We start from the raw sequence: 23,877 nt of genomic DNA on the forward strand, positions 1-23,877 counted from the left end.
GAGGGGTTGCAATGGGCCGGAAGTGAGGGGAAAGAGAGCAGGGATGTTGATGAGTGGGGAGGGGTATCAGAAGAAATGCAGAGAAGTAAAGGGACGGAGAATCAAAAGAGGGGATTATAAGTAGGAGGAGAGGAAGTTAAGGTGGGGAAGCCTGGGAGGAAAATAATGGGAAGGGAGGGCTAATCAGGCTACGAAACCCTTTTTTGTAGGCGCAAAGTGCCTACCTTAGTAGATGTATAAGGCGGGTTTTAACGCAAGATTCCTACCTTACGGGCATCTAGAAGCTTCGACCTGCAGTGGTTCGTGTCCGTGTTAAGCCTCGAGAACGTTCTCGAAGTTTAGCACGGACACGAACTCTTTTTTTCCAGAAAATTTAGCACAGACACTTACCACTACAGGTCGAAGCTTCTAGATGCCCGTAAGGTAGGAATCTTGCGTTAGAACCCGCCTTATACAGCTACTTACCTTGACTAATTTAAAAAAAAAAAATCAGCAATTTTAGACTTGATCGAGTAGCATCAAGAAGAATATCTCGGATGTATGAACGCCTGCGCGCGTTGAAATGTGTGTGCGAGTGAGTGTGCGAGAAATTGACGTATGCCATAAAGCTTTGCCTCGCATGAATCTGTGTTCATGAAAATATTTTTAAAAAAGAAGAAAAAAAATACAGGTTTCCACGAGCAGCATCCGGACCACTCGACAAAGAATGGATCATCATGTAGCTGAACAAGTTTAGGCTCTGACATGTTCAGCCCTGCGGCATGAATTGTTGTCGTTGCCCCTAGATTTAGAAACCTAGCTGTGCATTAACAATACGAGAATGCCTCAGATCGTGCCTCTTTCAATTAATCGTTTTAGTTATTATTTATTCTGTTTGCCTCATTTTACAATGACTATACTAGTACACTTTTATTACCGGCGCGATTAATACCCTCAATCCAAACCGGATTCTCTTCCAATCTTCCTACAAATATTTTATATTTCAAATGGACCATCCCGTCTTTCGTCGTCCATTCATATTACTCGACTTGGCATTGTCACCTTCAATGCTTTTACTTAGTAGCTTTTTATTAGGAAATGTAAATATTGCTTACTGGGATTGTTTTTTTTTATATGTACCATTATCGAAATGAAGAGGTTAAAGTATTAAATAAATTGAAGATTCAAGCACACTGAAGCCCGGAGATAGTGCCCGCGGAGTTAGTTCTTCCAAGAATAGACACTGAGCCGTGGGAACGAGTGATTAAACAGAGAAAAAAACAGGGGAGAGAAAAATAGTTGCAAGTCCCCTGCTATAGGTCCACCGTCAGCCCTGAAACCGACACTAATTCCGGGGTTCACTGTAGTTGAGAGATTTGGAATTCCCGACGTTTGACGTGTCCAAATGAGGGCCCTCAGGTTCCCTATTTTATTTAATTGGGTTTTTGTAAATTCCTCCAATTATTCCGAATTCAAAAGTAAGTTAAAAATTTGCCAGGGTAAAAATGAATTCTGAAAGTTGCAAATAAAAACGAGTTTTAAAAAAACAAGAAAAATAAGGGCCCAAATGCGTAAAGCAGCAGACAGGTTTAATAACTAATTCTCTCTTGTTTAGTATATTGTATTATAATTATTTTTAATTCCCTTGAATTCCGTTGATTTCTTTAACTTCTGTTGAATTCTTTTGAATATCATTAAATACTTTTTAACTACTTTGAATTATTTTAAATCATTTTAACTTTCTTGAAATATTCTAAACTCTCTGAATGCCCAAGTTCCCAGAATTTCTAAATTTTCCTGATTTCTTTGAATACTCAAAATTCGTGACAATTCATAATTTCACTGAATCTATTAAATTCCTTGATTTCCCTCGATTCCATGAATTTCTTGAATTCTTTAAATTATCTTCATTCATTCAATACTTATAGATTCATTTAATTATCTTAATCCCTTGAGTTATTCTCAATTAATATAATTATGTTAATTCCTTGAATTCTTCTGAATTCATTGAATTATCTTAATTTCTTGAATTCTTCTAAATTCATTGAATGATCTTAATTCCTTGAATTCTTTTAAGTACACTGCATTTTGCTAAATCCATTGAATTATCTTAATTCCTTGAATTCTCTGAATTACTGCAACCTGTTAAATCTTAGAATTCTTTTCAATTGATTAAATGCTCTAAATTCCTTGAATTCTCTTGATTTATGAAATTCTCCGAATTACTTCATGTTTCCTTAATTTATATAATTAAATAAATTCAATGAGTTCGTCGGATTTAAGGAATTTATTGAATTTAAGCAATTCCTAGAATTTCTTTGAATTATTATCAATTTCGGCGATTTTTTTAAACCTTTAAATGATTCGAAATTTGATGAATTCTCTAAGTTCCTTGCATTATTTTGATGTCTTTGAAATTTCAAGATTTCATAAAAATGAATGAAGAATTAGGAAGAATTAAAGGAATTGCGTCAATTCGTAGAATCCAGAGAGTTTGAGGAATTTGTAGAATTCAAGGAATTTATAAAATCCATGGAATTCATAGAATTCAAGCAATTACAAGATTCGCCTAATTCTTTTCATTCTGTCAATTCCGTGAATTCAGTTAATTCTTTGAATTCTATTAAGTAGTGGAATTCTCTTAATACCTTTGATTTTTCTAAATTATTTAAATTGTCCCAATTAATTTTAATTCCCTGAATTATCTTGATTCCTCGAATTCCCTCAACTATTTTATTTCTCTGCATACCTAAAATTTTGTTAATTCTTTCAATTAGTCTAAATTCCCTAAATTTCTAAATGATTCCTTCGTTTTTCTTCATTCCTTTAATTTTCTTGTTTTCTTATATTCTTTAAATTACCCTAATTCATTAATTTCCTTAAATTATTTCAATTCTCTTAGTACCTTGAGTTCCTTCAATTCTTTCAATTGTCCCGAATTCATTAAATTCTCTAAATTATTTTAGTTCTCTTAATTCCTTAATTTCTTATAAATTCCTTAAACTCTCTGAATTTCCCGAGTTACTTAAATTTTCATAATTTCTCAAATTGTGCTAATTTCTTGACTTTTTTTTACATGCTTTTGAATTCTCTTAATCCTTCGAATTCTGTTTTTTTTATTTCTTGAATTATCTTAAATCCTTGAAGTCTTCTAGATTCCTGAAATCAATCTTAATTTCTTGAATTTTCTGCATTCCCTAAATCATTTTAAGTCTCTTATTTGCTTGTGTTCCTGTTCTCTTAATTCCTTGAATTCTATGAATTTTCTTAATTATTTCAATTTCCTTAATTCCTCAACTCATCTTCATTCCTTGAATTCCCTCGATTATTTTAACTCTCTTAATTCCTTAAATTATTTTAAATTCCTTGAATTATTTTAATTTCATAAATTCTCTTAATTTCTTGCATTCTGTTTATTCTTTAAATGTGATTAATGTAATTAAATTATTTCTTCTAAATTTATTTGAATTCCAAGCATTATTTTGAAGTGCTGAAAGTCTTTGAAATTTCAAGACGTTAAGGTATTCCAAGCATTCAAAGAATTTTAAAAACTTCAAGGAATTCCGCGGAATTTATACGAATTCAAGAAACTTAGTAAATTCAAGGAATTTAGAAGAATTTGAAGGAATTTAATGTAAATTCAGAGAAATTCAAGTGATTTAAAAATACACTAAACTCTGATAGGTTTCTTCAACGTGTAGTTATAAAATAAAAAGTATAAAATAAAATGCAATAAGTATAAAATATACTTGAACTTCTTCCCTTCCAAATAGTTGAATGAAGCAGTTTGAATTCAATAATAATTTAGAGCAAAACCTGTGCCATGAATGCTTGGTCTGCCTCTTCTTTTTTTCCTAATTTACATCAAAAAATGTTTTTATTTGTCAAGTAGAAAATAGAATAGAATAGAATCAATCATAATGAATGGTGACAGTGCCAAGCTAGAAAAAAAACACTGAAAACGAGAAAAATAATCCTGAATTCTCCTTATTCCTGATTGCCTCGGCTCCTGAAGTGGCCACTGTCACTCCTCTTTAATGAGTTTACCCACCCTGATGACACTTTGCTAGTGTCGTGCAAATCCATCGCACACTACCTACATCGTTCGATCGCCGAGTCGTCATTGAGTTGGCTTCGTTAGTTTTTGCGTTGCTTATTTAGTCTGTGTATTATTTTGTATAGAACGCAGTGCGACACAACCTGTCTCTCCACAAATGTTTCATGCGAGTCGAAAATGTGAAAGGGGCCGTTTGGACGGTGGACGAAGTGGAGTTTTACAAGAGACGTCCTCAACGCGCTTGCAGCACGACTGGGTACGTTAGCCCCACACGCGCGTCTTTATTTTTTTTTATATTTCTCCATTCTTCACTCTTCATTCATCATCTTTATATCTCTTTTTTCAAGATTTATCAATTCAATCGATCAACAGCTCCACGATAGAAAAAAATCACATCCGCCACACACACACACACACACACACACACTCGTTCATAAAAACCTCCTGGCACACAGAAAAAACTGGGTGGAATAAAAGTTGCTAGTAATGGGTGAACTCGTCTTCGCGAAGTCTCCGCGAGACTTCCCTCTGACGGAGTCTAGCGGAGACTTCGCGGTGGCGACTTCACCCATTACCTGCAGCGATTATTACAACCAAGTTTTTCGTGTGCGCTTGTCCTTATCAACTCTAATTTTACATTATATCTATTTCTCTTTCTCTTGTGCTCTCCTACACTCAACTATTTATTCTCAACATGTGTGTATTCTGCTTACCATTTTTTACAAATAACCAATTTTCCTCTTTACATATTTTAATACTCTATTTTAATATTCTATTTAATATTCTATTTTTACTATATTTATATATGTGTATTTATGTATATTTTTAGATTTAAAAACAATTTTTAGCTCCTTTATATATTTTATAATCTCTTCTAGGTATGATGCTCATAAGGTGCTCATCACCTTGCGATTTTTATCTTTACGCTTTTTTAGACCTCTCGTAATTCTAGTGTGTGTTTTTATCTATTTGAACAATTTTATTATATGTAATATTTATATGTGTACCTTTTCAAATCGTGCCATTTTTATCTTTACTTGTCGCTTGTGTCCTTTCGTGTCCGTCTGTTTGTATGTCTGTGTCTGTCTCTTTACTGAACAAGAGTTGCTCGAGACAAACTATTTTATTTCGATTGATGATTTTTGAAAATTAGTTTGGATTGTTTAAACAAATCTGAGGAAGACTTCGGAATCTGTTTTAAAAAATGTTACCGATCTTAGCTGAAGAAATTAAAATAATCGTTGGGGCTCTTTTTTCATTCATTGTTATGAAATTTATTGATTTACTTTATTTGTTTGAGATAAAAGTTGTTGAGAGCAACTCCTGACTTCTTGAAGTGTAATCCGGCGTGTATGAATCTTAAATTAGAGCTCGTCATGTGGACCCTGCGTTGTGGAGGATGCGTGTCGTGTGTGAGAGTGATGAAAAGTAGAAAAGGAGTGTGCTTAACCAGCATGTGGGCTTTGCAGCGACTAACAGCAAGATTTGGGAAAAAGGCGCAGTCTTGAATCATGCGGAATCCCGGAGCTGAAAACGTCACGAGAAACATAAAAAAGCAAAAAAAAAACAGAAAAAAAAACAGAAAAATCTGTTATTGCACGTGTCAGGTAGTTGAAGGAGTCGCTAAATCACACCATTTATTTCCCCGCCTTCTTTTTTACAAATCTCTTTACTACCTATTTTTTCTCAATTTTTTTTTAACAATTGCCGTTTAAGTGCACGTAAGCGAGCAACTGATTAGTTGCAATCTTGAGCGACAGGTGATTGGTCGTAGCTGACAAAGGCGCGGCATGAAAATTTGACTTGAAAAAAAAAAAAACATTCGCCTAGAGCGAGAATCGAACCAATCGAACCAGAAAGATGAGCGAGCGCCAAAGCCCAGAACCAACCAACAACCTTGTCTTTTTTACTCTCTTTTCTCTATTTCTTGGTGGTCTTGTCTGTGTATACAGAACGCGATCCGCACCAATCTATCATTGCACAAGTGTTTTGTGCGCTATGAGGACGACTTCGGGTCATTCTGGATGGTGGACGACGCCGAGTTCGTAAAGCGGCGGCATCTGTCCCGCGGCCGTCCCAGGAAATATGACCCAACCCCATCACCCACTCCACCCCACCTCTCCGCACAGTAAGCACTACCACTTTTTAGAATTCTGCTGCTGGCTGCCAAGACGTTCTGACAGTCCGTCTCATACTATCTTTCTGTCTCTCTCTCTCTCTGTATATATCTCTCTCTCTCTCCCTCTGCCTTTTCTTCAAAAATATTCTTAAAAATCTGACCACTATTACTGAATCGCTGTTTCCACAATTTTCTGGGATTTTGTCAAAATTCTGCGCTATGAATTAGGAAGAAAAATCCTAAATAGCGTTTTCACGATTAGAATTCCACTTATGATTGAAAACAGCCAACCAGCTCTGTTGGAATAATTTCAGTACTGAAAAGATCAATTTGCAATTATAATTCCCGTATAGAGTAATGGATTTGTTATTAAAAATAACATCATCCATTTTTTATTATATCAATTGATATGAGTTGGTAAACTACTACTCTGCTTTTGAGTCAATCGTCGAATTAGCGAAAGTCATTCAACTTTATGAATTCCTTGAGTTCTGTTAATTCTGCTGATTCTGAGAATACCTTGAATAGAGTGAGTTCCGTGAATGCCTTGAATTTTGTGAATTACATGAATTCCATGAATTACTTGCAATCTCCCAATATCGTTTTCTCCCAATTTATTAACTTCTCTTAATTCTTAGAATTCACCAAATTCTTAGAATTCACAAAGTTCCTTTAAATCTCGAAATTTCTTGAATTCTCCCAATTCCTTGAATTCTTCCAATTCCTGAATTCTCCCAATTCCTAGAAATCTATTAATTCCTTGAATTCTTTCAATACTTTTAAAGCTCGAAATTCCTTGAATTCTAAAAAATGTCTTGAATGCTCTAAATCCCTTGAATTCCCCAAATTCCTTGAATTCTTCCAATTCCCTGAATTCTCATAATTCTTTGAAATCTCTAAATTTCTTAAATTCTCTAAATTCCTTGAATTTTGAAAAGTCCTTAAATTATCTAACATTTTAGAATTCTTCAAATTCCTTGACTTCTTTCAATTCCTGTAATTCTCTTGAATTCCCTGAAATCTCAAAATTCCTTCAATTATTCCAGCTTCTTGAATTCTTCCAATTCCTTAAAATCACAATATTCCTTGAGTTTTCCTGAATTTTTTTGGATTCTTCTAAATTCCTTAAATTGGTCTGCATTCAAAGGAATTCAATGTAAATTCTCAATAATTCTATGAATTCCTTGAATTTTATTAATTCTACAGATTCTGATAATTTCTAGTATTCTATTAACCGTACAAATTCCTTTAATTCTTCTAAATTTTTTTAATGCTTCTAAATTGTTTGACCTCATTAATTCTAAGAAATTCTGTAAATAGTTTAAATTCTATGGATTTCATTCAGTATTTTTTCAAAGTCTTTGAATTCCTTAAATTCCCAAAATTTTGTTATTTTTCCTGATTTACCTGAATTCCGTGAGTTCTCTAAATTACTTGAATTCTTTTAAATTCTTTAAATTTTTCTAAATTCCTTGAATTCTTAAAATTCGGTGAATTCTAAAAAATTCCTTGAATTATCTTGAATTATCTGAATTCTTATAATACCGTGAATTCTCAACAAATCCTTGAATTTTCTAAATCCCAGGAATCGCCCTAATCCTTGAATTCTTCCAATTCCTCCAAATTTTCCAATTCCCTGATATCTCGAAATTCCTTTAATTCTTAAAAATTCCTTAAATTATCTAAATCCCTAGAATTGCCCAAATTCTGCGAATTCTTCCAATTCCCTAAATTCTCAGCATTATTTGAAATCTCTAAATTTCTTGAGTTTTCTAAATTCCTTGAAATTTCAAAAGTCCTTGAATTATATATATTTTTAGAATTCTTCAAATTCCTTGAATTCTTTCAATTCCCTGAATTCTACTAAACTCCCTGAAATCTCCAAACTCCTTGAATTCTAGAAATTCCTTGTATTCTGCTAATTCCTTGAATTATTCCAGCTTCTTGAGTTCTTCCAGTTCCTTGAAATCTTAAAATTTCTTAAATTCTTTAAATACCTTGAATTCTCAAAATTCTTTGAGTTATCCTGAATTTCTTGGATTCTTCTAAATTTCTTAAATTCTTCTGCATTCAAAGGAATTCAAAGTGAATCTAAATAATTCTATGAATTCCTTAAATTCTACAATACCTAAGAATTCCTTGAATTTTATGAATCGTTCAAATTCTTTGAATTCTGTGAATTCGACTAATTCCTTCAATTCTTTTAAATTCCTCCAATTCTTCTTAATTGCCTGATATCATTAATTCTATAGAATTCTATGAAATATATAATTATGTTAAATTCTTCTGCATTGAAAGGAATTCAAAATTATTTTTCAATAATTGTATGATATTCTTGAATTCTACAATATCTAAGAATTCCTTGAATTCCATGAATCATACATGAATTGTAGTGAATTCTAAATAATTCCCTGATCTTCTTGAATTCTATGAACTCCTTGAATTCTACGAAATCATTCAATTCTTTTCATTTCTTGTATTCGTCAAATTTTTCAATTCCTCGAATTCGCTAGTTCCTTGAACCCTTTAAATTTTTTGAAGTCTCTCAATTCTTTGAATTATCTCATCTTCATACATGTCTAAAATTCTCTAAAGAATCCATGAGAATTTATCATACTTTAAGGAACTTAGCGAATTAGGAAGAATTAACAGAAATGCTTGTGAATTCTAAATAATTTAAAACCAATGCATTGAACCATACAGTATAAATTATTAAACCTATCATCAGTTTTCTGCGTATGCGTAATAAAGATGAGGGGCCACCTCAAAAAGCTGAGTGGTTAGTTTAAATGTCCCATTAGTAAAGCAGCTTTTTTCCCTTTTAAAACCTTCCCTTAAAATTAAGTTGAAGAATTTTATGACACCTCTCAATTTCCTAAATTATCCAATAAAATACAAAAACATCCAGCAAAATTGAAATTATTCTAAAAATACTGAAAATATGGAAACAACGACCTACCATAAATGGCAAGAAAGGAAATCTAAATTTAAAATTTTGTGGCCCATAAAACGATTGAAGGCAGCGGGAAGTAGCTCTATTCAGTTTCCAGCCAATCCACTGAACTTGACATCCCGCATCGTGCCTGTTTCATCGGACACTTCTCTGAATTGTCTGTAGTAGTTCTAGGATCCTTCGCTTGCACCACTCCAAGTATCCTAACAATATACAATTTAGGCTGCTTCAAAAAACATCAACTTTTAACAAATTCGGGTGCATCTTCTGACTCTTTTTCTAAATAACGAAAAAAGATTACTAAAAAGAATAATAAAAAATAGAGAATATCTTTCAAATTGATTCGCGATTTAGAAAAAGGGGGTTTCCAATGGAAAAAAATTGACCTCGAAATGACCTTGAAGATCATCTTCAAGGTCATGCTGGAGGTCACTACTGGACAAGCTTTGTTAAAGTTGTAACTTTGATCCTTACGAAAAAATATTGAAAAGATTCTATTCCCAGTGGTATGCAGACCTTATTTAATTTTAAATGGCCTTAGAGTGACCTTCAAGGTTACAATGTATCTATGACCTGGGTACATATTTGAACGTAAAATTTCCTGCTCTATCGATTGCTAATGTAAAAAAGGGTGTTTCCGTTTTTTAAGTTGACATTGAAAAAAGGCTTAAAGTTCATTGTCAAGATTAAAATAAAGCTCATCATTTAATTCATCGTTGCATTGTTGAATGTCGTATTTTCAATTTTTTGTTATAAATTTAGAAAAAGATATCAAGGTGTGCCGTAAATTTTCAAAAGTTGATGTTTCTTAAGCTAACCTAATAATATTATTCTTAAATAAAAAGCACTAATATTGTAAGAAATAGAAAATAGGTCATGGAACCGGAGGTTCTAGCACGGGTGATAAAAAATCCTGAATGATCCTGCAAGATCCCAGCCACAAGACGATTGGTTAGCGCTGCAGGATCTTCAAATCAATTCCAGTAGTTGTCAGCATGGAAACGGATCCTTGTCGTTATTATCACCAAACGAAAATCCAAAACCTAATGGCTAACTTTGGAATGATGCGTGCTTAAATTGTGCTTCAGTAGAGCTTTTCTATAATGCGTTGGCTTAAAGAGTATAAGAAAGTTTGAGTGAATGATGGGTTTTCTTTCCGTGATTTGAGTTTTTGAAGAGATAGACAACAACTAGATCCTTCATTTTCAAACTTTATTTTTAACAGAATTATTACTTTGCAATTTTAAGCAAATTTATAAAAAAAAGTTCTTTTGTCTTGTTTTAACTTCATTGAACTCTTCTGCATTCTTTGAATTAACCGAATTTCTTCATGTCCTTGAATTGTCTCTATTCCTTGAATGCTGTGAACTGAGTTCTTAAATTCCCTGAATTCCTTGAATTCTCTTAATTTTATAAATTGCTTGAATTGTATTATTTACTGTAATACTCTTCATTCCTTAAATTCTCAAATTCTCAAGCATTTATCTGAATTCTATGAATGATCCTGGTTCCTTTAATTCAGTGGATTTTTTAAATTATTTTAATTCTCAATTCCTTTAATTCTCATAATTGCGTGAATTCTATTAAATCCTTGAATTCTAAGAATTGATTAAATTCCCTGAATTATGTTAATTCCTTAAATTATATTAATTCCTTGAATTTTTTTCAATCTTTGAATTATCATAATTCCTTTAATTATTTAAATTCCTTAAATTCTCTTAATTCCTTGTTTTTTCTGCATTTGTTTAAATTCTATTAATAATTTTTAAGTTTTTGGAATTCCAGTATGATTAAGAATTCAAGGAATTCCAAGAACTGAAAGGACTTCAATAATTCATAGAATATCTTGTATTCTCTCAGTTTTTTAATTCTCCTTAATTCCTTTAATACTTTTAATTCCTTGAACACTTTTAATTCCTTGAATTCTCTTGATTCCTTGAATTCTCTTAATTTCTGGAATTCTCTTAATTCTTTAAATTCCCCTAACTCCTTGATTTCTTTGAACAGCCTTATTTTTTTAATTCTCTAAATTTCCAGGATTTTCTTAGATCCTCTATTTCCCGCCTTCGCTTAATTCTTTGAATTCTCATTTTTTTTTAATGCCGTGAATTATCTTAATTTTTCTAAATCTCTACATTTTTGTAATTCCCTAAATTCTTTAAATTCGCTTAATTCCCTTAATTCGCCTAATTCTTTAAATTTATTTAGTATTCTGAATTCTTTAAATTCTGGGAATTTTTCGTGAATTCCTTGAAGTCCATCAATTATTTCAACTCTATTTATTCCTTTGATTCTTTTAAATTACTTGAATGGTCCTAATTCCTTGAATTTCTTGAATCATTCAAATTTCTTAATTCTTTGCGTACTATTAATTCCTTAAATTCTATACATTTCTGAAATTTTCTTAATTTCTTTCATTCAACTTACTCGTAAAATTCTCCTAATATGTTGAATTCTCTTTTTCCGAGAATTCTAAATTCTTTGAATTCTCTGAATTTTGTGAATTCTCTCAATTCTGCGAATTCTCGTAATTAATTGAATTCTTTTAATTCTTTCAATTCTCCTAATTCCGTAAATTTCCTTAATTCCGTGAATTCTCTTGATTCCGCGAATTACCTTGATTCCGTAAATTCTCTTAATTCCTTGATTTTTCTTAAATTCCATAATTTCTCCTAATTCCTTAGATGCTCTTAATTGTATGAATTCTTTTAATTTCATGAATTCTTTTAATTTCACGAATTCTCTAAATTCTTTGAATTCATCTGATTTTTTCTGAATTCCATGCATTATTTTGATGCCCTGAAATTCCAAGAGCTGAAGGAATAAATATTGATTGTGGATTCACAGGAATTTAAGTCAATTGTTAATAATTTCCTGATATGCTTCAATTCTTATAATTTTTTGTACAAACAAATTTTTTTAACTAAAGAGATCTCAGGAGTGCAAATTAATTTACACACTTTTGAAGGAAATATCCAGTTGTGCAAAATTAGTGAGTGTGCCTTATTTTTGTATAACTGAAATTATTGTGTGTCAGAGCTACTTGCGCATGTGTAAATTGTGTAAATTGATATGTCACGGCTACAGACTCAGACGAAACGGAACTCACCAACCACTAAAAAGTCAGCGTATCGTTACGGTCCAGGTACCCAGTGTTTACTTACTAATAATCAATTTTGTCTACTAATTTGTCACTAATATATTTTTTTTAATTCTAATATTTAAAAATTTCTTAATTATTACACTTTTTACTATTGTTAAAAATTTTATATCACACTCTATTTCTTCTATCCCTATCTTTCTCGATGTTATCAACGCTCCTCATTATTTCATAAATAGCCGTGGAAAACTAATTGTTTTTCTTCAGCATGTACACGTATCTTGCAAATCGATGGCGATTAGCCCATAACTTTGATGACAATAATTTACACTGCTATAAAGTAAACCGCGATTCGACGACTTGCAAGAATCAATCGTGAAATTGATATTCGTTCGAGATGACGAATATCTTGCTCGGACAAAAAACAAGGAGCCAAGGATTTAATGAGAAAGGTAAATCCAAGGCTATTTATAAATAATGAATGTGCTTCAAATCCATGTTGTTTATTACAAAAGAAATTATACGAAAAAATTAATCTATAATCAGGGAGCGGATTAGAAGCGCTAAGAAGTTAGCTGGCGCGCGCAGCTCGGATCTCAGATGCGTAGAACTCCTGTTAGACTGACGGAAAGCGTGCGCCCAAACTCGTGGCTCGCACGTTCATACGTGTCCTTCTCTCTTCAAATATTTTGAATCTGAGAGCTGAGCTCTAATCCGCTTTCTATTTTTTAAAATTTATAGAAATAGAAATGATTTGAAGCCAGGGCGTTTTTTTCTTCAATTTTTTATATATTTTTATTCTAAACTCACTCATAATCACCACTGGGTTCAGAAGATTCTTAAATATCATGGTACAGTAGGTAAGATTTTAAAAATCTTTTTTAACTCTTTTTCAATATTTATGTCTTTTTATATCGTATTTTCTCTTTTTAAATTTTTATATCGTATTTTCTGTCTTTACATTTTTATATCGTATTTTCTCCCTTTACATTTTTCTCTCACTTTTTCTCTCTATTTCTCTTCTCTCGTTTTTCCTCTTCTTAATATACACTTCACTTTACTAATTTTAGACCTAAGAAACAAACAATTTTTCCCAACACTCTTTTTGTTCCCGTCAATTTTTTCAAATATGTCAAATGTACCAAAACTTTCCTCGCTCAAACATATACACGATACTTTTCAGGATTTTCTTATTAAGTTCATTAAGTTGCTTGAAAATTTTTCTAATGATCTTTTTTCCTTTGTCAATGATAGGGGTGTTCCATCGAAAAGTCCAACGCTGACACACAGCCCAACCATGTACGGTGATGCATTAAATGCTAATCTCCAGGTAACTATCAATAATTAATATAATTAAATTAAGTTCAAAATAGAAAAAAATTAATCTATATTATTCTGAACAGCAACATTTTAGGGGAACCTAAAATTTCAATTAATTTGTTACATTCATTATTTGAATTCTATGAATTCTTTGATTTCGAACAAATTTCAAGGAATTGTAGGAATTATTAGTATTAGTATTATTAATATATTAATTTTCTGGATTCAATTCTTTAAATTCCTTGAATTCTCATAATTCCTTGTATTCCAATTTTATTGAATTCCTCTGCATTTTTCTGAATTCTATACATTATTTTTCGAAGCAATTTTATCATAATTTAAAGAATCCCTGTAAATTAGAAGAATTTAATGTAAATAAAAAGGAATTCAATTGAATTCTATTAATTCACGAAGTATCTTGAATTATCTTAACTTTTTGTTATTGTTCTGCATTTTCTGAATTCCATGAATGAGTTGCAAGTCCCGGGAATCAATAAATATTAAGAATTGAATGAATTGTTTGAATACCCTGAATTTTCTTGTATTCTCTCAATTGCTTAAACTCTCTTAATTCATTGAATTCTCATAATTCTCTAAATTCTTTTAAATTCTTTAAATTATCCACATTTCTTGAATTCTCTTAATTATTTTAATTCTCTTTATTCTATGAACTCTATTAATTCCTTGAATTTCCCAAATTCCTTGAATTCCCTGAATAATTTAAATTCTCTTAATTCCTTGAATTATCGTAATTCTCTAAATTTCATGAATTCTATAAATTTCCTAGATTCTGTTGTTCCTTGAATTCTCTCAATTCCGCAAATTCTCTGAGTTCTGTTAATTCTTTGAATTCCATAAATTATATTAATCTAATGAATTTTTTTAGAATTTCGTAAATTCCTTATATTCTCTTAATTGCTTGAAGTTTCTTAATGCCTTGAATTCTTGTGAATTCCTTGGATTTTGCAAATTTTTTGAATTCCCTAAACTCTTTAAATTGTTAATTCTCCTAATTATTTAAATTCTCGTAATTCCTTGAATCATTTGGATTCTATTAATTCTTTGAATTTTCATAATTTCTTTAGCGTTCTTGATGGTGTGAATTTGATTAATTCCTTCAATTTTCTGTATTCCTTGGATTTCTTAAATTATTTGTATTCTCCTTATTCCTTGAATCGTCTTAATACTTTTAATTCTCATAATTCCTCGAATTGCCTTAATTCTCTAAATTCTTTAAAATTCCTTAAATTATCCAGATTTCTTGAATTCCCCTGATTATTTTTTATTTTAAATTCTCTGAATTTCTTGAATTCTTTAAATTTCTCACATTGCCCTAGTTCCTCGAATTATTGTGAATTCCTTGACGTCCTCTGAATTCCTTGAATTTTCCCAATTCCTTGAGTTCCCTACAATTTTTATATTCCTTAAATTCCTTAAATTCTCTGGGTTCTATTAATTCCTTGAATTTTATCATTCATTTAGTTCTCTTGATGCTCTGAATTTGATTAATTCCTTAAATTTCCTTCATTCTGATAATTTCTTGAATTCTAATAATTCCTCTAGTTTTCTTCATTCTTTGAATTATCTGCATCCCTTGTATTTTGCGAATTCCTTAAATTCTCTGAATTATACTACATCCTTGATTTCAAAAAATTTATGTAATTCCCTACATTATTTTATTTCCCTTTATTCTTCTTATTTCAAAAATTACTTTAATTTCCCGAATTCCTTGGATTCCTTGAATTTATTAATTTGCTTATTTCCTTGAATTGTATTAATTCTCTGAATTTCTGAAATTCTGTAAGCTCTTAGCTTATCTTAATTCGTTGAATTTTGCGAATTCCCTAAACTTTTGTAATTTTCATAATTCCTTAAATTCCCTTAATTATTTTCATTCCACGAATTCTTTTAATTACTTGCATTTCTCGAATTCCTTCCCCTAAAACTTTTTTAATTCTCTGAATTCCTAAAATTCGACTGATCCCTTAAATTCTTTGAATGCCTAGAATTCTCTGAATTCCTTAAATTATCTTGATTTTTTAAATTATCGTGATTTCGTTAATTATCTTAATTCTTCGAATTCCTTGACTTCCCTACATTCTTGTGATTCTCCTAATTCCTTGAATTCCGTAAAGCTAACTTTTTAAAATTAATATACTTCAAATAATTTCTACACAAAAAAAATTCTAAGAAGCATAAATATTCCCAATATCATAAATCCGGTGTAAGCTCAAATTTAACCCTTCAAGTGCATTATGGGTGTCTGACATCCCAAGAAATTTTGAAACTCTTATAAACCATACTTAATTCGAAAAAAATTAAGTAAGTTTCGCCATCTAGCATTAGTTGGAGAAACTAACTGTAAATAAAGTAGTTTAGCATACTGCGTCAAGCGTTAGTCTACTAGCAGCAAATTAAAAAAAAAAATTTTTTTATTTTTGTTTACTTTTTAACGTAAGTATATCATATGAAGTGAAATATATATTTTTTTATTATAATTATTATTATAAATGTTAAAATACACTATTTTAAAAGTGCAGTCATAAACGTTCAACTTTAAATGATTAAAATTGCGTGAGTTATGATTTTTTAAGTACAAAAAAAACATTTTTCACTTTTTTTCAATAATCTTTTTAGAAAACTTAAAATAAATAAATTTTTATAAAATCAACTCTACCTTATAAAAGATACCCTAAACTATATCGGATAGTTTTATTGTGACAAAATATATAATAGGGTTAAACGATACATGATTAAATACGTTGGGGTATGGAATACCCACGATGCACTTTACCTTGATTTTTACCATGTATGCACTTTGAGGGTTAAATTAATATATTGCGTTCCTGCTTCACTTGCTTTCAAAATTTAATTACATGAATTCGTATGTTCTCTGAAATTTGAGCAATTTGCAACATAGCTATAGTTTTATCAGAAAGTATAATAAATACAAATTATGGACTAACTCCAATTTTTTAATAATATTTACTTAGAAAATTTGTATCCAAGTAGTAAACTAACCATCTACTTCAATTTGAGTATTTCCAGGCTGCCCTCGGGGAGTCCAATATGGGTTTTTTAAACAATTCGATGTGCACATCAACAAGGACGAGTCCTGACAAGGAGCACGTGATACCCCACAACGATTTAATGTAAGTATTGTTGCAAAATTACTAACAAAAAATTATATTAAACAAATTAAATGGTTGTTTCAGAGTTTTCATGTCAAAATTACATGTCTTTTAAAGATAACCCTGGTCCAATTTTTTTCAATCGTCAAAATGATCTCTGATTTTTCGAAAAAAGAAAAAAAAACATTTGTGGATCGCCTAATTTTTATTTTGTAAATAAATTATTTAATGTTTATTTTTATTTTAATGTTTATTTAATTTAAATAAATTAGTGCGCCCGAAACTTGACTCTCGCCTCGGAAGAGCCGAAGTGCGCGAGTACTCAGTCGAATATATTGCGCAATATTGAAATTCATATGGGATCCCAAAAATCCCCATAAATATAAAACTAAGATCTGGCGTATTTTTGGCGCTCATTCTTTTTTTTTAAATTTTTTTACCCAAATTGTTTTTAGAAAATTGTAGTTTTTTTCTACATTCTTCAAATTCTTCTCGTATTATTTATTGTCATTATCCTCTTTAATAAACCTAGAGAGTTTAAATATTTTTCAAATTTTTTACATGGATTATATTTTGAATATAATTTTTTCTTAAAGCAAATCAGTGGGAAATTGTTGTGAGGATACTATGAAAATAATTTTAATTAATTGTTATTTTATTGTACCTGAAAATTGAGGAAAAGTTGATGAATGTAGAAAAAAAAACAAAAAATCAAAAGAAGCCTATCATAAAAACTTTTAATTCCGGTGGGATTCGATCCCAGGCCCTTTTATTGCGTTCGCCAGTCATCTTTTGATATATTATCCCATAAGTGCAAAACTGTGTTTCAGTTTTTGATGCTTTTTTTAGTGTTTTCAAAATTTTTTGCAGTAAAAATAATTTCTTATACATAAGCTATCTCTTTCTACTGATATTCAGATGTTTCAAAATATTTAAAAAATATATATATTATTATTCTCAACTATATTCTCTTAAATAATTATAGAAAGTTGCAGTTTTATGTAAAATTTATGCTGAAAATGGATTTTTGAAAAAATAATTTTAACATGACTTATTCTTATTTGATAAGTGAAAATTTTCGAAGTATTTTTTTACTAAATTTTGATTGTTTAAGCAATTATTTTTTGTTAAATAATTTTTTCCGCTGTAAATCCTGAAAAGCTGTTAATTTGCTGGAAAAATGATGCAATTTATAAATTTTAAGAGTAGTATTTCTTGTTTAATATATCTGTTAATCTTATAAAATATGTAAATTGTTTACAAAATTCTTTCCTCTGTAAATCTTGAAAAATGACTGTTTTCTCGAATTAATGACGCATTTTTAGAACTTTTAAAGTGATGTTTTTTGTGATAGACAGTTTTGCAATGATTTAAAAATTTTTCATTTGTTTAAAGAATTTTTCTTGTCTAAATATTAAAAAGATACTAATTTCTGGAATTAATGACGCATTTAATGAATTCCAAGAGTGATATTTTTTGTAAAAGATAGTTTTCAATTATTTAAACATTAATTATCATTTATTTGAGCCTTTTCATGGAAAAAGTGGAGAAAATTCAAGTTTTTTTAGATTCTATTACGGTATGTCGCTTATTATTCAGTATTTAATTACTTTAGAACTTATACTATAATTTTTTAAACAATAATAGTATTAAAACTATTTTTGTCAGCAGTTATGGATTTTCACATGGATTTCGTTCTGATAAGGAAATTTACTGTGGAAGAAATTTGTTTAAAAAAAATTTAACTTGCTTAATAATTACCTATTTGATAAAACTAAAAAAAATCAATTTTCTAGAAAAGTTAATTTTTAAAAACATAAAAAAGGTAAATTTACAACAAAATAGTGACATTTTTATTGGAAGATATGAATCTTTAACTAAAAACATGAATTTTTAACAAATGAGTTTAAATTTTAACCAAGCAGTTGAACTTTTACCCAAGAAAGACCAGTTCTTTACGAAAGGTGTAATATTTTATGTTTCTACCAACAAAATATTTTATTTATAGATCAATAGCAGCTAAATTCAACCCAAAACACGCATTTTCAACTAAATAGTTAAATTTGTAACTAAAGAGATAAATGTTGACCGAACATTATGAATCTTTAAACAAAATAAAAGAATTTTTTAAAAAAGTAGTTCAACTACAAAATAACTAGATGAATTTCCAACTAAAGAATATAAATTTTTAACAAAAAATATTAAGTTAGAACCGAAAAAAGAAGGAATTAAAAAAAAAAGTTTTCAGTAAAAAAAATTAATTTTAGAGGAAAAAGGTAATTTAAAAAATTAATTTTTAACAGTTCAGTTCCGCCAAAAAAGACATTTTTTTTCAAGAAGAAAAAAAGACTATATCCAAATTGTAGAATTTTCAAGAAAAAAGTTAATTTTAAAGCTTATTATTGTGAAGCCTGCGATAAGTAATTTTCTTTATAATTTATCGGCTAAAGAATAACAGTTTAAATAAACATTAAAGTTAATTTTCAATACTTGTTAAATATTGGGACAGAAAACTAAAAAATTTTAAAAGAAAATTAGGTTTATTTTCCACTCCATTTTTTTATTTCAGGCTAATCATTTTTAAATCCAGACTGCAGACGCTAGTTAAGTTGGTCAAACCTCTACCTTCCGTACCTTCCTCTTTTTAGGTCTCTTAAATTCCTCAACATTCTTCTTATTTTTCTCTCCGCTTTTGAACCCCTTCACCATTTTTTCCTCCAGTACTTCACCCTCTCCTCGCTTCCACAACTTTCCTTTACCAGCACTCACTTCCCCTCACATATTTTCCATCATTTCTATAATATCCCTTTCCTCATTTCTCCTCAATGACCCCAATTCTCTTCCCCCCTCACTTCCCCTCAACCCTAAAAAAGAGTTAAAAACTATGGAAAATTTAACAGAATTAACTTTTCTACAGGTTAAATACCTATACAGTTAAGCTTAGAAACTATATTAAATCTCCAGGTATGTTTGGTACGGGTTCCTTTGAACCAAGCTTACAAGGAAAAGTCGTGAGATATGCGTCGCCTCAGCTAAATTGGCGACGCACACCTCGCGATCTCTCCTTGCTAGACCAAGACCACAATTAGTGGACACAAGGGGAGTTCGCGAGATGTGCGTGGCCTCAGCCGAATCCAGTCTCGGGTCACTAGATAGCCAAACATGGATTATCATTTTCTGATCCTGCTCTGAGAGACCGCTAGACGGCGCTGGGGTTTCCCTTTCCACGTTCTTTGTTTAAATTTTTGAATTTGTCAGTTATTCATTTGATCGAAAATTTAACCGTGAAACCCCGACTGATTTCAAGTGACAAGCAGAACTGTTATTTATTATATTGTTTATAAATGCGTCGCGAATCATCTAATGGTTTTTTTATAGATGCGCCATTTGCAAATTTTGTTTAAAGTTTAAATAAATACCTCTTTAAGCTTTAAAACATGTATAGTCCTTAGTAGATCGCTGCGATGCTCATTATTTATCGTGTGCAGCGGCAAGTAAAATATTTTTAAAATTATTTTACTCATAGTTCTTTATCAAACAAAATTTTATTTAAAAAATCCAATAGGAAAATAATTAGAAATTCATGAATAATTATTCTAATAATTATTTATATATTTTCATTTGTTATTTCTCAGTTTCTTACCATTTGATTTACTTTTTAGAATATTTCTGCATTTTTAAATCATTGAGACTTTGCGTGCTTTTGCGACGATAACTGTGTAAGAAAATAACCGTCAGGGGCCGTCGAGAGCCAATGGAAATGGCGTTCGACGCGATTTATTGATTCATATCTTTATTCAAGCATTTGCGAAACAAATATTATTCGCTTAAAAGTACGCCTCGGCTTCATGTATAGTTCGTAGTAGATCACTGCGACGCTCATTATTTATAATGTGCAGCAGCAAGAAAAATATTTGTTTATTATTTTACTTATATTTCTATATAAAACACAATTTAATTAAAATTATTTCATTTGTTATTTCTCGTTTTCTCATCATTTTATTTACTTTTTGAAAGAATCCTTCATCTTTAAAGCATTAAGTGACCAGAGAATGGCCAAATCAGCGACGCATATCTCGCGACCTCTCCTTGTTAGACTAAGCCCGCAATTAGTGGAACCTCATAAATGATAATTTTATTATTGTAGAGAGCCCAATAGATGTGTAACTTTCAATTGAAATTTGATAGGTCACCGCTGGATGAACCAGCCGTGCATATAAAACAAGAAGGTCAGAGTCCCGAGGGAGGAAAACTGTCGAGATTGATAAAGCGTGAACTTCTCGAGACGCCAACGGACCAGGAGCAGGAAGAGGATCCTGTGGACGATAGGGAATATCCCGAAAGTCACGGCCACGATTCCGGTCAAGACGAAGACATGGCCGAAGATCTGTCGATGGCGCCTGACATAATAACATCTGACGATCAAATCGAGGCGTAGTACCTTCCATCTCCCAGCTAGATAATATTCTCTCGACGTCTCGTCAACGAGTGGCACTTTTGCCCAGAAGAAATCCCAAGCCACTTCCCCAAGAGGCACAAGAAGCCTTCCCAAAACTCACCATATCCAAAAACCGCGTTTTCCGCGCGGAATAATTAAATTAACGAAAGAAAAGACTTTACGAGCCCTTGAGACGATAACTGTATAAGAAAGTAACCGTCAGGGGCCGTCGAGAGCCAATGGAATTGGCGTTCGACGCGATCCATTGATTCATATCTTTATTCAAGCAATTGCGAAACAACGATTACTCGTTTAAAAGTACGCCTCGGCTACATGTATAGTCCGTAGTAGATCGCTGCGACGCTCATTATTTTGTGGTGTGCAGCGGCAGGAAAAAGCGATAGTCCTATCGACGCACTCGTCTTTCGTGTTTCGAGGACTGAAAATTCACTCTAGTTCGCGGAGAAGGTTCTCGAAATTCTCACAAAACAATATAACAGGAGTATTGTAAATATTGCAAGAATTGTTCGCAACATTTAGTGGAAATCTGGCAATCGGCTCTTCTTCGCGACCGATGAGAAGTTTCTCTCCGACCGTTCCTCTCGGCTGTTTTAGGGGTCATCCACTAATTAGGTAAGGTGTTTTTCTAAAAAAATTTAACTCCTGTGTAAAATATAAGATTTGTAACCCCCCCCCCCCACCCACTCCCAAAAAAGCCTAGCCCAAAACCTTAGAAAGATTTTGTCTTTTAAACATACGAAAATTGAAGAAAAAAAAGTTGATTTTTAACTAGTTAGTTAAAATTTTTTTAATAGTATAGTATAATGTTCAAAAATTTGATTCAATTTTTAATGAAACAATCAAGTTTTTAAGGACAAAGGGTAAATTCTTAGTGAAAAATATAATAGTAGATTTCTGAAACAAAAAGACTATTAATTTTTGAACAAAGAGCTACATTTTTAAGCAAAGAGATTAAATTTCAATAAAAGAGTTGAAATTTTCAGAGAAGAAAAATGTTTTTAGCCAAGGAAGAATTTTTTAGTAACAAAAAAAATTTTCAAACATACAAGTTTTCTATAAAAGAGTTAAGTTTTCATCCCGAAAAATATTAAAATTTCAACGAAAGAGTAAACATTTTCAAATAAAAAAGATTTTTGTAATCAAGAAAGAAAAAAATTCAAAGAAATGATTTTCTACAAAACAGTAAATTATCAAACCGAAAAATATTAAAATTCTGGCAAAAAATATTAATCTTGCAACCAAAAAAATAATCTTCAACAAAAGAGTGAACATTTTCAAACAAGAAAGATTTTCTTAATCAAGAAAGCAAAAAAAATCTCGAACAAACAATGTTTCTACAAAACAGTTGAATTTTTAACCCGAAAATAGGAAGTTTTACCAAAAAAGTTTATTTTCAACAAAGTAATTGAATTTGACTCCTAAAAGTTTAAAATTTAAACAGAAGGATCAATTTCCAGTCAGAAAGATCAATTTTCTATCAAGGAAATTAACTATCTATAAAAAAAGACAAAATTTAAACAAAATATTTCTTTTTTTTCAAGCAAAGAGATGAATTTTAAACGGAGAGAGATTTTCTAGTCAATGATGAAAAAAGTTCTTTACTTTTTTTTAAATTTATTTCTTTTTCTTAATTTTTTTCTTTTCCTTTTCTTTTTTTTCTTTTTATTTCCTTGTTTTTTTTATTCTTTAATTTTAAAGCTTAAAAGGCGAATTTTCTACTAAAAAGCACATTTTTCAAACTTGTAGTTTAATCTTTTACCAAAACAGACTAATTTTCTATTAAACATTTGCAGTAAAAACAAAATAAAAATTTCTACCAAAAAAGATGAATTTTTAAACTTAAATATTAGTTTTCAATAAAGGAGTAGATTTTTAAATTAAGAAAGATTTTTTACTCAAGAAAGAAGCAACATTTGAACCAAATTATTAAATTTTCTAGCTGTTTTGTAAAAAGTTCATCTTTCTGGCTTAAAAATTCAACAATTTGGAACAATTTTTTGTACATCATTGACTTGAAAAATCGCCCTTGGCTGAAAATTCTAATTTTTTGTTGAAATTTTTTTTTAATTAAACTAATTTAGTAAAAAATTAAACTAATTGTTTAAAAGTTAAGCTGGAAAATTGAACAATTTTGTTGAAAATTAAACTTTTTTTATTTATAAATTCATCCTTTTGGTTAGAAATTCATGTATTTTGTTAAACATTCCTTTTTTACAGTAGACAATATTCTCGGTTAAATATTCTTATTCTTGTTCTAATTTTTGTACAATTTTGTAAAAGCATTCGCATTCTATAAAAAAAACTTGTATTGTTTTGTATCATGATTTTTGGAATTTTCCATTGGTTTTTAAACAAAATTGTGAAAAATTGTAGGAAATTATCGAAATAATTATGTTAAAAACTGCAAATTTTTCTATAATTCGGACACTTTTTCAAATTTTAACAAGTAATCACATATTTTTACATAAAATTACACTTTTCACATTGTTTTGCTCTAATTTTATTTCAGTTTTTGAATAAATTTTCATCAGAGTTAGTTTGAATTATAACAATCTGGTTATAAATTAATCTATTTTGTTAAAAATTCAATCTATTTTCATCTGAAATATTAGAAATTTAAGAACGTTCAAAATTTAATTTAATGCAGTGCCGACCTCAATTCTATTTCAAAATATTGCTTTTCCTATTTAAAACTCTTATAAGAACAACCTTTTTCTTTAAAATATTTAAACATCGTTTAAAAACATATAGCGCAAGAA

General features: G+C 30.4%; 1 protein-coding gene across 3 annotated transcripts in view; it reads left to right on the forward strand.

Moving 5' to 3' along the window:
- LOC117167712 (forkhead box protein P1) overlaps positions 1-21,097 on the forward strand; it is a 421,480-nt gene extending 400,383 nt beyond the window's left edge. The window contains exons 14-17 of one of the 3 annotated variants that reach the window (XM_033352848.1): positions 5,989-6,164; positions 13,463-13,538; positions 16,568-16,680; positions 20,848-21,097. In XM_033352848.1, coding sequence (XP_033208739.1) covers positions 5,989-6,164; positions 13,463-13,538; positions 16,568-16,680; positions 20,848-21,097 — 615 coding nt within the window. Of the gene's footprint in view, positions 1-4,161; positions 4,293-5,988; positions 6,165-13,462; positions 13,539-16,567; positions 16,681-20,847 lie in introns of all 3 variants that reach the window. The other 2 variants (XM_033352850.1, XM_033352851.1) reach the window with 2 other exon arrangements.
- Positions 21,098-23,877: the final 2,780 nt, after the last annotated feature.

This window comes from Belonocnema kinseyi, chromosome 2, assembly GCF_010883055.1.
Source record: "Belonocnema kinseyi isolate 2016_QV_RU_SX_M_011 chromosome 2, B_treatae_v1, whole genome shotgun sequence".
Taxonomy (NCBI): Eukaryota; Metazoa; Arthropoda; class Insecta; order Hymenoptera; family Cynipidae; genus Belonocnema; species Belonocnema kinseyi.